We start from the raw sequence: 14,781 nt of genomic DNA on the forward strand, positions 1-14,781 counted from the left end.
ACTGTAATAAAATTAAATTACTTTCACCCTTAAGCAGATTAAAATGGGTAAAATAGTCTAATTTTTACTCTATGGGCCACTTTCTGGTTGTGCATCTTTATCCTGCCTTTACTCAAGAAGGAAACTATCTTGCAGTGCATCATGGTACAGGATTCAGGGCTATATACCAAATACTAAGCGAATTAGTGGGGAAATGCTCAGCATTCGTATTAAAAACAATGGAAATTGTTTTTTTCTCAATATCTTTAAGAAATGTTCTTTATTTCAACAATTTGCAGTGCACTTCAGGAAAAACAAACATTCATGGGGAAAAAATGTGGAACAGTACTAACAGGTGATGTTCACAGCAACTCCAATATGGTTCCCTGTTGTCACCAAGGAAACCAAAGTTTGATTCCTAAAGGGATTTCCTTGGAGCCTGTCAGCCGGCAGAGTGGGTGGAATGCTGAATGTTAACACTCTGACATGTCTTGGGGCCAGCAAGTCATAAGATGATTTGGCTTTGAGCTAAGCTCAGCCACCTGCCACCATGAAAATGGCTTGAGGTTCATAGACACAGCAAAGGATTTGATCCCTCCCGGGGGTGTGGTCACACTGTTTATAAAGAATTCTCTTCATAGCACACAGTGCAATTTTGATGCCAGTGGAAATTACCTGCCATGTCCTGTTTTCAGGACGGCTTGTTCACCATGATCTCTGAGATGCTGTAGCTGTATGGCTGCAACCAGACAGCTGCACTATACATCCATCAGATCAGTAAGGTTAGGATATTACACAATATGTTGTATCAATGCATTAGAAACAGCTCTCCAAACCCTGACAGAAAAAAATAAAGAAACCTACCGAGTGATGGAAATGCCGAGGTATTTCAATAATAGGTGCTCCTATCTGGCCCACAGAGTGTTTTAATTTGTACAACTTGCATTCATAGCCCTGTGGAGATCATATGGGGATACACCACAGAGAAACCCAAACAACGGAGAATCCCCTCCTTGTTAAATGCCCTAAATTAATTAGTTAAGCATCAGTGCCCTGGGTTTCAAGCATCTTAGAGAGAACAGCTGCCCCCACAGCAGGGTTTCCTCTTGGTTGCATGCTGCCAATTATTTTTTTCTCTCTCTTGTCATTCCTTCCAAATGTACAGGGTGTGTTCCTCTATTATTCAGCTGAGTGCCCTAATGAAGGAGATTGATGAGTTCAGTGCCTGAGCAACAAGTATCCTGCTGAAGGCTGGTTCTGAGGTTAGTCACGCAACACCAGAACACAATGTCAAAGTTTTGAATCATTTGACTGTATGTAGCATCTGGCTCATGTAGGCTTGTCTTCGCCTCACTTCTTGGTCCAGCTGATCTTTCAAGGCATGCACCTGGAGGAATACAACACAGGCACAGGCACAATGAATTACACCACAAATCATTTACTTCAGTAGTTGTGGTCAGTACTAGGCAATAGAAGAGCATACCCCCACTTATGCTCCAGTTTTTGACCTAAAACCCCACATTTCATGTCAGGTTAATAACCACCAAAGCTTGATACAGGAAATTAAACTGCTCAGTAGCCCCCAAACTTGGGCATTTCTGTGGGATTTGAAAAGAGCCATCCAGACCATTTCTCTGTGGTACCTGCTCCTCCAGAGCCTTCACCCTCTGCCGGTGGCTTCTCTCCCGGGATTCAAGCATACGTTCAGCCTGGAGTTGAGCACTGTGGAGCCTCTCTGTTTCCAGCTCCACATCCATTAGATGCTGGGCATGTGTTTGTTCCAGCTCTCGAACCTGGGCCTAGAATGAGAATACAACCCAACTCTGTGATTTGGTAATGTGAATACTTTTGGTGCTGAGATCTGCTTTGTATTGAGTATCAGGTGACTGCAATAGTATAACATCCCTTTTCTCCATCATGTACAAATGTTGAGGATAGAATCATAGAATCAAGTTGGAAGGGGCGATACAGGTCATCTAGTCCAATCCCTTGCTCAGTGCAGGATCAGCCTATATCCTCGGTATACATTCGTCCAGCTGCTGTTTGAAGACTGCCAGTGAGGCACCAGCTCCCTAGGTAGCCAATTCTACTGGTAAACTTCTGTTACTATAATTTTTCGCAAATATCCAGCTGATATCTTTCTGCCCATAATTTAAACCCATTATTGTGAATCCTTTCCTCTGCTGCCAACAGGAACAGTTCCTGCCCTCAAAAGAGGCAGTCCTTCAAATACTTAAAGAGAGCAATCGTGTGTCCCCCCGCTCCCCAGCCTTCTCTTCTTCAGACTGAACATTTCCAAGTCCCGCAGCCTTTTCATCAGAGGGGTTGCAAGGTGAACACAACAGAGCACACCACCAGTATCTATTCAGCCAGTTCAGCAGTTTCAGCAGAAGTTACTACCATTACTGCTTCCCACCCACCTGTTGTCATTAGGGTGCTTTCTGAGGAATACTAGCTTGTCAACAATGAATCCTCACCCCAGACACAGATAGCAATAGGCTTTGCAAATCATAATGTGTTTATATAACAATGAGAGAGATATGATATCCACGAAGGATTGTGGGGTACCACTCTGTAACCCCCCCCCCCCAAATGATTCAGGGAGGCCAACTGACCTGCAAGTGTTCATTCCGCCTCAGGGTGTCCTCCATTTCCTGTTGTAAGCTGCTCAGGGACCGGTCCAGTTGGCCCCTCATATGACTTAGTCTAAAGGTCTCATCTTCCTTCCTTTCATGCTCAGCCTGTAGAAGACATCAGAATCTCTCAGTACCTGACACATTTTTGTATTTCTATCCACATTTTTTTGCAAATGCCTGTCAGTTCTCCCAGTAAAAGTTCAGAATCAAAAGATTTTGCAAATAAGCAAAGGCACACCACCTTCAAATTACTGGGAAAATGTCAGTGTACCATTCTGGCATTCTTTGAAATAGCAGCCAAGCGCTGGTTTCATATCAGCAAACATAGTCCAGCAAACAAGGGGTTAACTCCACAGCCTATAGGCAACTGCAGTACAATCAAATGAGATTGACTTTTCCCTATTTTTTTCTAAATTTGTCTTCAATCTGAAATGCATGTGAACTTCTCTAATGCACTTAAAAGACACATCTACTCCCTCCAACACGGCAAATTTGGAGTCAAGATTATTGGGCAGGCACTTCCAGATAAACTAATTATGGTCTGGGAAGGATGACTTCCCAGGAAAAAGTGGAAGGAGTAGCCAGAAAAGAGAATGACTAGAAGGGAGAATTAAATGAACTTCGAATGTGATTCTTAAATAAGAGGCTAATAAGGTCACATTTATATGAAGATATGAAAAAGAGATCTTGGGGGAAAAAAGACAATGAAAAAATCAAGCATGACTTGGGATCAGAGCCATTCATGGGCATTACAGGCCAAAGAAAGACAAGAAAGAGCAGTTGCAAGCTGAAAGAACAAAGATTTCCATCCAGCAGAGATTCTGTGCACACTTTCCCAGGTGTGAGTCCCATAGAACACACAGAGACAAGGAAATGGGTATGTGAAGCCATGTTGCATGCAACAAATATTTTGCTGAAGGAACAGGGAAAATATCAGATGGGTGAATTAGCAGTGAAGGGAGGTACGCATATGGCAAGTGTAAAGGTGGATGCTAGGAATGTGTGAGTGAGAACTAAATTTCACAACTTTGTTTGTCTATCCTGAGTCCTAAACATTTAGGAGTTGGGCTATGACCATAACAGGCTTTCCAAACACTGGAAGTTGATTTGCACAGAAATCCAGGAATTAATGGTTTGTCATGTTGTGACTAACATTTCAATGGTTCCTTGGAAAACTGGCTGTTGAGGGTTTTCTGGGCTGCGTGGCCACGGTTTTGCCCACACGGTTTTGCCCACACGGTTTTGCCCACGGTTTTGCCCACTGTGGTTGGCATCTTCAGAGGCATGTCACAGTAAGATGTCACACTGCCACAGAGAGGAACACATATTACCATGACATGCCTCTGAAGATGCCAGCCACAGATGTGGGTGAAATGTTAGAAACAAAAGCTATCAGACCATGGCCACACAGCCCAGAAAACCCACAACAGCCAGTGGATATTGGCTGTGAAAGCCTGGTTCCTTGGAAAAGCATGCTATTAGAACTCATGGAAACAGCTCACCAATCACACAATATAAATTCCTTGTTTCCTTAAGGTAAATCAAATATATGGGGGAGGGGAGGCTTGTTTTCCTCTGTAACATGTTGAGGGTGCAGCATTATCTAGAAGGCAGAAGTCACATGAGAACCAAGCTTAAGTCCTCTTCTCTGTGGTTCTTCAAAGACTCACCCCCACCCCCCGGCAGGATCAGAAGACAAGGAAGGAAGCTGTTGTTAAAGAACATCTTGCCAGTTGAAGAAAGTCTCAGCTGTTTTTGTCCCCTCCACATCTGCAGGTATAAAGGCGAGTCAAGACCATATGCTTGAGTCTTTGAGCATGAGCCTAACTGCAAAAGCCGGAAGGGCCCTTTGGCTTTCAGCCTGTGCTTTCAAACAAGCCAGCCACGGAACTCAGAACTGGCCCAATATTGGAAATGCCTATTGCTGTTTCCTTTGTTCACTGGTTTATTTATATTGTGTGTGTTTTTGTATGGTTGGAGGTTGCTTTGGGTGCCTTTGGGGGAAAAAGCAGGATATATATAATTAAATAAATAATTTTCTACTCTATCAGTCATGTTTTTATCTCATCCATCTTCTAAGGAGCTCAGAACAGAATACATGGTTTTCCTTTCACAGAGAGAGAGAGAGATTGCTACAAGATCATCCAGAGAGTTTCATGGTTGAGTGGGTATTTGAACCTAGGCCTCCACTGTTTCCTATAACACACTATAATACAGCCTAACAGCTGTCTCCCGGTATATATGACTCTGGAGAACTCATAAGAAGCACAAGATGAAGACAATAATCTCCTGTTGCTTGTTCCCAGCACACTGGGTATTAACTGCCTCTGAATATGTATAGGCACAGATATTCCTACCCTGCACAAATCTGCCCAAAAGTCACCCAAGCAGCAGATCTTGTAGAGGCCTCATGAAATTTCATTTTCACACTACAGTGGAAATATGGGCAAGGAGCAGCCATGTGTCACTCATACTTCTTTGTCTTCTTCTATAATGGTGTATGAACTGGCCTTAAATTTGCCGCCAGAAGATCAAAATGAGGGCTTCCTTTCTTGAAAAGAGTCAGCATCACATGTATGGTAACATATGTATGGCAAACCCAGCTCTTTCTGGCCCTCCTCCACCGAATTTCTTTATTGCATATAGAACTGAGATCCAAAAAGGCTAAGCCAGTCTAGGGCCCAAGCAGGACTGCCAACCCCAAGCTGAGAAATGCCTGGAGATTTGGGAGAGGATCCTAAGGAGGAAGGAGTTTGGGGGAGGGCCTTGGCTGGGTATAAAGTCCATCACAGGGTATACAGTCCATCCACCAAAGCAGCCATTTTTCTTCAGGGGAACTGATTTTTGCTGTATGGAGATCTATTGTCATTCTGGAAGATCTCCAGGCCCCACCTGGAGGTTGGCAAACCTGGGCCCAGGTTGCTTTGAAGGATGAGGATCACAAATTAGGAGGGAGGAGGAGAGTGGAGAAAGAGAAACGGATTAAGGGTAGGGATTAGGAGCATGTTGTTTTTCAGCGAGAAAGACACTAACATTCAGTGAGGCTTGTGGAGTATTCTGTCCCTTTAAAACTCCATGCGAAATGCTAGAAGAAAATGTTAAAAGGAGAAGAGAGAGAGAGAGAGAGGCAAAATCCAGAATAAATAAACGGCCACATCCGGATTTCCCCTCTGGAGACATCAATAAAGAGTTTTATGAGCTTGATATGAATTACCCTCCCTGGCCATTTACAGCTGATCTTCTGGAACTCATTAACTAGCTTCTCCCCTTCCTTCAGCCCAGGGAAAGGGGTTGTCCATGGGGGAATTCAGGGGCACTGTACACAAGGCTGTTTTATGCTAGCAGAGATAAAGCTTGCAATGCTGTTTTAGCATAACAGGAAAATATCACATTTGTCACCCTCCTCATTTTCTAGCCAGAAAAATCCATTAGGATGGATAATAAATAAGTTCTAGCAGATGCCAAGCTTGACCCTTCCTACCACTCCTTGAGGGGCCTGGCAAGAACATTTTAACCCTTCCTAATGAGGCCCACGTCTGCTAGTGATGGCACGTCCACACCAGCTGACACACACCATTTTAACACAAGGCTGTGCACAGAGAATATTTCCAAGGCTAACACAGTACAAATAAAACATTTGCAAGAATCAGATAAGCAGAGCTCTATCTCAGAATGCTAGATCAAAATCAGAAAGGAAGAAACTTAATGGGTACAATGTGTGAGAGAAGGGAAATTTGTAGTATTTTATCAAAGTATAAAGTACAGCACCCATGTGTGCCCATTGTGCTTTTTATGGAATGTTATCTATTTAATAGAAAACAAACCCCATAGACTGCTTTTTCTAGCATTCAAGGAAACATTACAAAATATTCAAAAATGTTGAACAAATGTACTGTTTTTAAAAAGATGATTCTTTTCAATAAAAGATCATCTCACTATTCATCCCCCACAACTGATTTGCTTTTGTACAGTCCAGTCAATGATGGAGACATGAGCTAATGCTGCCTTCAGATGTCATGATAAACCATTGTATAATTAAATGTTGCTTGCTGTGGCAACTGAATAATGGCTGCCTTGCTAACTTTACACATGCAGAATAATACACTTTCAAACTGCTTTCAGTGCTCTTTGAAGCTGCGTGGAATAGCAAAATCCACTTGCAAACAGTTGTGAAAGTGGTTTGAAAACGCATTATTTTATGTGTGCGGAAGGGGCCAGAGCTTTTAAACCCCAGTTTGTAGTAAATCTGGTTAACTGTTACATCTGAAGGCAGGAATCTCAAGTTAATCCCAACCTGTTCATCCTACCCCTGTGGTACATAGTCACAACTGTAAAGTGGGAAAAAACCTTTGCTGTTCCCACAGCGGTTTATTCTCACAGGCAGTAGACAGCCTGGGATTTGTAAACAGACTCTGGTGGATTCCACACAGCATAAATATAACGTCTTCAGGAAGTTATGAAAAGATCCATTTTGGCATTTTGTGTTCCTTCAGTGCAGGAGAACACAAGCAATTCTAGCCAAAACGGATATTTTTCCCACCTGCTGCACGCAGCTCTTGTCAGTTTCCCAGCTGCGTCCACCATTTTGTGCTGCAGTAGATTCTCTGTGAAGATTCCCCACAGAGGTTTCTTCTACTTGCAGTGTATCTACGTGGAGTTTTGCTGTACAGTTTGTTTTGCCTAGTGATCCCATACATGTGTTGTTTTTCCTTTTTTTTGTTTTGAGGGGGATGTCTGAGAAGCTATGGTGACACAAATATGTGCATACTGCAGCTTTTCTAATCGTGCCGCTGTAGCTTTGCAGACATCCCCCTCAAAAAAGGGAAAAAATAACACGTGCACAATATCGCTAGGCAAAACAAACTTTGTGCATCTACTTTTTACAGTGTGGATGAGTTGCAAGTAGAGGAAACCTCTGGGGGACTCTTCACAGAGAATCTGCTGCAGCACACAAAATGGTGTGCATGAGCGGCAGAAACAAAAGCAAGAGGTTTGGGCGGGAGAAATAAAGTGTTTCCTGCCTGCTTGTGTTTGCTCAGCATGCAAGAAATGTCTTCAACCCGGGTTGGGGGCGGGAAGATCACGACTTTTGTGATTTTTAAAAAACCAGGTTGAGAGCAATAAAATAGGTGGAAGTCATTTTGGGAGAAGACAGATCTGCCCTAAATGTGAAGATCTGCCCTAAAATGCTTTTTTATAGTGTCCTAAAGATTTTATATTTATTCTGTGCAGAATCAACCTTTGTTTTGTTTCCAGTGTCTAACCATGGTTGACTCAACAAAGTTGAAACTGATTAATAGTGACAGCCAATAGTACAAATTTGGAACATTGCATTGCACAGATGACTTGCTCAAGGCCCCACAACACTATTGAAACAGCCCCACAACACATTGACTATTGAAACATGTCTGCAGGATCCAAGGCCAACTCTCTATTCTAATGAAGCTCACTGGTTTCCAAATTAATTAAATAAAGATATGGTCATGCTTGCTGAAAGCAGTATCAAAGCAAGCAATAATCAAACTCTCAGGTGTTCTTGGACAATGATACATTTGGAGCTGAGGGAAATGGGGATGACTATCAGGTTTCAGTTAGTAGAAGTATGATGAAAATAAGACTTGAATAAAGGAAGGTGCCATTGGTAGGAACACTTATTTGAAAATTTGGAAACCATTGCATGTTTTGGCATCCAAGCAGAAAATCTACATGGCCTCCCTAAAATTCAAGCACACTTTAATGAGCTCCAAGCAATACCTTGAGGCGGTCATCTCACTTTACCATATGGTAGGGCATCTGTGCCACTCAGGGCTACAAGATGCCCAGCTTTAGGATAGAATAGAATAAGTAAGCCTGGCCAACCAATCAGAAGTTCCTAACAGAGAACAGATTATAAAAATAAGATCGAAATACTTTAGTAGGTACTCTTTAGTCTAAATCCTAGATCTATGGCTGTTTCCACACGGGTGGAATACAGCGTCCCAGGGACGCTAAAAACAGCATCCCTGGGGAGGGGTTCGCATGGGTGCCGCTGCTGCCATGCGCAGTGGCTGGAAGGCGCCATTCCCCCCCTTTCCCGACCGCCTTACCATCCCTCCGACCTTCCTGTGCATTGCCCAGGCCAGGGGACACGCCCCCCTGCCCTGCGACTCCAGAGCTGTCGCGCAGGGCAGGGGGGCGTGTCCCCTGGCCTGGGTGACGCGCCGGAAGGTCGGATGGACAGTAAGGTGTTCGGGCAACGGCGCAGCCTCTGTGCAGGCTGCACCGTCTTCCCCGCCCCTACCGTCGCCCCGCCCCATTCATGCGAACGGTCCCGTGGGGGTGCGTTGGCGCCACATACGCCGACGTATACCCCGAGTGTGGCTGTGCGGAAATGGCCAAAGTTAGGGGGAAGGGAGTTTTGATATCCCTGAATCCTGATTTGGAAGTTGGCAGAATAGTTCCATATTTCAAGCACAGACAACGGCAGCACAGAAAAGTGCTATTCCAGTAATATAAATAAGTGGAGACAGAGATGAGGAATGTCTGGCACTTCAGCCTTAAGTTTAACGTTGATCACACACCTTTGTTATATAACAAACAGCAGCTAAAAATCTTTATTTGCTCAGGAGTCAGAACTACAAGATTTGGATATCCAGAGTCCCAGATTCCACGCTGTTCCCATGCTCTTGGGATCACTTCTGGAAGCAACTATCTACATGTTTCACTCACATCGAACTGATTGGAAGCAATAAAAACGAAGCAGGCATAAAAAAAGGGTCCAAGACTGCTGACAGAGAAGCGGAATGGGACAAGGGCTTACTAAAGACATGGACCATTTTTCCATGTATAAACGTTTGGAGGTTATGTGTGCAAGGCATGAAGGTCAGCTTGAAGAATCCTGCATTAAGTTTAGGAGAAGGATCTGCCACATGCTTTGGATTTTACTCCCCCATCGCTAGAGCTAATTAGGCTGATCCAAGAGTGCCCCTGCTGATACCAAACACATGTGTGACAAATTATTTCTAAAAACTTGAACCACTTCCTTGGAGCTATATGTTAGTTGCTTCCCTGAACAGAAGAGGAGAGCAGGTAGCCCAGGGACAGACAGGAAAACTCTGTATATATGAGAACAGAGATTTTATTTTAAGGGAGAACTCTGAAAGCATTATTTGGACTGCATTCAACATATGCAAGAAATCATGCACATACTGGGAAATAATGCGATGGGGCCACAAATCAAAAGTTACTTAAACTTGCAGAAAGGGACTGAAGCTTCGTGCTTCAGTATGATTCCCCTTCCATCTTGGCGTTCTTCATAAAGCTATTGATAGAGATTCTGTGTTTTACATATTCCATATGCAATATGGGTGCATTGCATGTCACTTGCATTTGCACATCTATTATAAAGACAAATGTATTTATATTTGTACCAAATTTACACTCAGCTTCTCCCAGCTAGAATGGCTTCCAAACCTGCTTACAACTCCAAACCAATGAATGGTGACAACCTGCAGAACTCTAACGGAGGAGTTGAATTTGGCATTGGGAAAGAAGAGGTCCCTTGTCTATACTGCAGTGACAGAATTCAGGTATGCTTTGACATCCATCTACTAAAACCATAGCACATAATCACAGCTAACACAGTAAATTGTAAGAAAAACACTTTGCCTTCACCTAGTGACAAAATATTCTCCAACATGTTTGAGCTGAAGTGGTATCCAGGTTGACTGAGGTTAATACAAGAGCAACGAGAACACTGCTGTTTGCATTACCTTTCTATCCCATCGCTCCTTACCTCCTGGAAATGTTCTACCTGTCCCTCCAGGTTTCTGCACTGTTTTTCCACCTCACTCAGTTGACCTTGCAGCAAATGCACTGTTTCTGTTAAGTTATGGTTCTGCCTCTTGCTATCTGACAAGGCCTGTCTCATGGAATCCAAGCGGTCCTGGCAAATAGAAGAAAGGCAATGAGACAAAATAAATCCAAAGCCACTTGATTCAGTAGGCAGGTACAATTCCATGTTCTTTCTTCTTCTGAAGCAGATTCTTTTCTGCTTCAGATACAAAACTGCAGATTTCTGCAGATTCTTTTCTGCTTCAGATACAAAACTAGAGCCCCGCACTTATTTTGGAGCATCCATATTATGTTGTTGTCTAATCATGGACCAATTGGCCTTTTTCTGATCTTGGTATGTTCTTTCTTGTTGGGTAAAATGCAGCCCAAGTGTCATGCCATCTGGGTAAGAAGGTGCCCGTTCTCAAAGGTCCTGACCACACTGGTGACATTTTATTTCTCTCAGTGCCTCACAGTCACCATTTCCCCTGCCATGCCTTTAATGAGCTTTTGGGAACTTTTAGTTTATTTATTTATTGTTTATAATTTAGATTGATTCCTTTTATGACAGTCTCAGGGCAGTTTACAATAAAAGCCATAATAAAATCCAACACAACAGTAAAACCACTATAAAACCAATCCCCAAAACAAAACATTCTAGACTCTAAAACTCCCACCCCAACCACTTGCAAAAGTGAGAGGAGTGTACAGGACACCTCCCCCCTCCTCATGCCAGTAGGAGGCAGAATCAGCCAAATGCCTGGGTGAAGGGGCTGGTCTTTGCCCAGCACTGAAACTCCAAGAGATTAGGCACCTGGTAGGCCTCCAGTGGGAGGACATTCCACAGTCCAGGCACCACTGTTAAGAAGGCCTTCTGGGCTGCCCCTACCCACTTCATCCCTGAAGGAAGGGCAGCCAGGCAGTACTCCCCGTCCAATCTCAGCACCCGGGCAGCGATATATGGGTGGATGCGCTCTCTCAAATACCCAGAATCAAAGCCATTTAGGGCTTTATAGGTTACCACCTGAACTTTGAATTGGGCCTAGTAATACATCAGAAGCCAGTATAGACGATCCAAATTTGGGGTGATATAATCCCTGTATGAAGCATCAATCAGCAGACAAGCTGCTGTTTTCTGTACTAGTTCAAGCTTCCAGACTATCTCAAAAGGCAGTCCTGCGTATAGCACATTACAATAATCCATGCTCTGGTGGTGGTTACCAGAGTATGGATGACTGTAACCAGGTCATCCCGGTTCATGAAAAAGTGGAGTTGGCGCACCAGCTGGAAATGTTGATGGGCCCTCGTGGTCGTCACTGACACCTGGGCTTCCAGAGACAGCCCCCCATCCAGGATGATCCCAAGATCCCACACCTGGTCCTTCTGGGATAGAACCACCCCTTCCAGTAACAGGTGCCCCTCAATTTCCCAGACTTGGGAACTTGGCACACAGAGCATCTCTGTCTTATCAGGATTCAATTTCAATTAAATTTCATCCAGTCCATGAAGGCTGCCAGGCAGTGGTCCAGGACTTGGGCTGCCTCACTTAATGCAGATGGAACTGAGAGGAACAGTGCGTTTCATCCACCTATTGATGACACCCATACCATATCCTCTGATGACCTCCCCCAGCAGCTTCATATAGATATTAAATAATCTAGGAGACAGGACTGAGCTCTAAGGAACTCCACAGGAGAGCTCCCAGGGACTTGAGCACTTGCCCACCATCTCCACTTTTTAAAGCCTGCCACTGAGGTAGGATGAAAACCACTGCATTACAGCCACTCCAGAAGGATACCATGGTCAACAATATCAAAGACCACTGAAAGATCAAGAAGTACCAGCAGGGACAACTTACTTCTGTTCCTTTCTCTGAGGAGGTCATCCATCAGGTGGCCAAGGCTGTATCTGTCCCGAACCCTTGCCTGAACCCCAACTGACAGCTATAGAAAATCAGTTTCATCCAAGTGTACCTACAGTTGCATCACCACCAACCACTTGAAGATCTTACCCAGAAAGATGTACAGGGTGATAGTTATTAAAATCTTCTGGATCCAGAGATGGCCTCTTCAGGAGAGTGCATAGTACTGCCTCCTTCAAGGAATAAGGCACCACTTACGTTCTGGATCCACTACCCGACCCCCTCTCTGCTGATCAATAGCTTTGATTATTCATTGAAAAACACACCTTAACCGCACTACAAACCCTGCCCCCAACCAGCTCCTAAACGGGGACCCCAACAAGCAGTGCCCTTTGACTGCCACCCTTTGGGCACTGTCTGAGGGTGCTGTCTCAGCCCTCGTACTGATTACATAGCCCCCAATAACTGTGACCGCACCTACTAGTGCCTCATTTGTATTTACAAGGGTTTTAGAATTCCCTCCCCCCCTGTTTGTGATTTACAGTACTTGACAAAATTCCAAAGTGGTCAGTCTATTACAATCTAAGATAAAAGAGCAGGAGAACTTAACACATCCCTTTCCAGAGGCGTAGCTAGGTCAGAGTGCGCCCCATGCACACTCTGGCTTTTTCGCACCCCCTGCAGCAGCCCCCCCATGGCACTCCATTCCACTTACTTTTAGGAAGGGAGCAGGCCGAAGAAGCCTGCCTGCATTGCCTGGGCCTGCTGAGAACTACATTTCCCAGGAGCCCCTGGGAAATGTAGTTCCCACCAGGCCCAGGCAATGCAGGCAGGCTTCTTCTCTGGGATGTTCCATTCCTAAAAGTAAGTGGGGGGTGTGCTGTGGGGGGGCGCCGCAAAAAGGGGAGCAGGGGGGCGCTGCGGGGGGGCGCAGGGGATTTTTCCGCCCCCCACGTGACCAGAATCGGTGTGTCCGGTGCGTTGCGCACCCCCGTCCCCTGGTGGCTTCGCCATTGTCCCTTTCCCAAGAAATAGGAAGAGAGTGAACACAAAGTACTTGTCTTAGATTACAGATGAGTTCTGTCAGAACTAGGGATCTCATAAATACTGGAAATGATATTGGTGATGGCTTTACAGCAAAATATTATAAGGTATTGAGGCGGTGGTGCTGGTCTGTACAACTTATTTATATCAACACATATATCGTCCAGCTCAGGAGCACATCTATGAACAGTCAGTTTCTGGACATTTAGAACATTTGGGATCTACTACCTGGAGTAGCCGACGGTCTTGCTCAGCTGCGGTCAAGGCCTTCTGCAGTTGGGAGATGTTCTCCTGCAGGGTGGAGGAGCCAGAAGTAGCCTCAGATAGTGCTTGGGATAGGCTCTGCACCCTGCTTTTCAGATGGCTTTCAGTAGTCTCTGTCCTGGCCAGTGAGTGAGTCAGATGGTCTAGCTCCTGCTGCAAAAGTGCAGATTTGCTCTCCCTGTCACCGAGCTGACAGCGAAGCTCCTGGGTCTGCTCCTGCAGGGACTGGATCTCTGCATCTCGTTCTGTTAGGCTGAGGTGGGCACGCTGTAGCTCTCCTTCCACAGCTCTGCGGCTGAGCTCCAGCTTGGTGGCCCTGCTTTCTGCTGCTTCTAGGACTTCCTTTAACTTCCATTTTTCTGTCTCGAGCTTGGCCTCCTTGGCTTTCAACTTACTTACTTTTTCCTAAACAGAAACAGAACTTCAGGGACAGAACTGCATGTCGCACTTGTCTATTTCTCATACTTAAGAAGAACAAGGGAAAATGAGAAGAGCGGATGCTGCCGGAGCCATATTACACACATCCCAGATCAAGGAAGAACATCAGGAATTGCTCTTACATCTGACACAAGTTATGTGAGCACCCATGTACTTATCAGTGAAGATTTAGAGATGAGTGAAGTAAAAGAAGGGAAGAGACAGATTAGACACAATCATTTCGTAATGAAGAGTTAACAGCACTTTGTTTAATTCCTTTATACCCTGTGCTGTCATTACTGCAAAAAAACCCACTACATATAACCTGAGAGACGAGTCTGGCGTGGGGCCAGAGTCCCTGGGCAGGTCGATGCAGCCAGGAGGAAGATCAACTTGGCCGTCCCCCGGTTCATGTTGGCGGCTGGTGGTAGAACCATTGCCCACCCGTCCATCTCCTTTCGAGATCCAGCTTGCTTCAGGGACAACGGCGTCCACTTATAGGAGCTGGGCATGGATCGGTGGCTGCGTAGCATTTAGGGGGGTTTGCAGGAGTGGCTGGGGTAGAGGGAAGCGTTTGGCGGGAGATGGGGGTAGGTCCCCATGCTCTTGTGGCGGTTTGGCGCATGGGTATGGCTCTGGAAGGGCAAGGAGAAGGGGGCTAGGGAGCTGCGCCTTCCCCTCGGGAACAGCAACAGCAACAAGAGGCGACCGCCCTGTTGAACCGGGCCGAAGGGGAACATCTCTGGCCAGGAGTGGCCGCCCGGCAGA

General features: G+C 45.2%; 1 protein-coding gene across 2 annotated transcripts in view; it reads right to left on the reverse strand.

The window, feature by feature from the left end:
- Nucleotides 1-228: 228 nt before the first annotated feature.
- CROCC2 (ciliary rootlet coiled-coil, rootletin family member 2) overlaps nucleotides 229-14,781 on the reverse strand; it is a 95,988-nt gene continuing 81,435 nt past the window's right edge. For both annotated transcript variants that reach the window (XM_048507050.1, XM_048507049.1), the window contains 5 exons: nucleotides 13,561-14,001; nucleotides 10,390-10,539; nucleotides 2,595-2,720; nucleotides 1,623-1,778; nucleotides 229-1,366 (listed from right to left, as the gene is read on the reverse strand). In XM_048507050.1, coding sequence (XP_048363007.1) covers nucleotides 1,283-1,366; nucleotides 1,623-1,778; nucleotides 2,595-2,720; nucleotides 10,390-10,539; nucleotides 13,561-14,001 — 957 coding nt within the window. In that variant the 3' untranslated portion in view covers nucleotides 229-1,282. The remainder of the gene's footprint in view (nucleotides 1,367-1,622; nucleotides 1,779-2,594; nucleotides 2,721-10,389; nucleotides 10,540-13,560; nucleotides 14,002-14,781) is intronic.

Source organism: Sphaerodactylus townsendi, linkage group LG08 (assembly GCF_021028975.2).
Source record: "Sphaerodactylus townsendi isolate TG3544 linkage group LG08, MPM_Stown_v2.3, whole genome shotgun sequence".
NCBI lineage: Eukaryota > Metazoa > Chordata > Lepidosauria > Squamata > Sphaerodactylidae > Sphaerodactylus > Sphaerodactylus townsendi.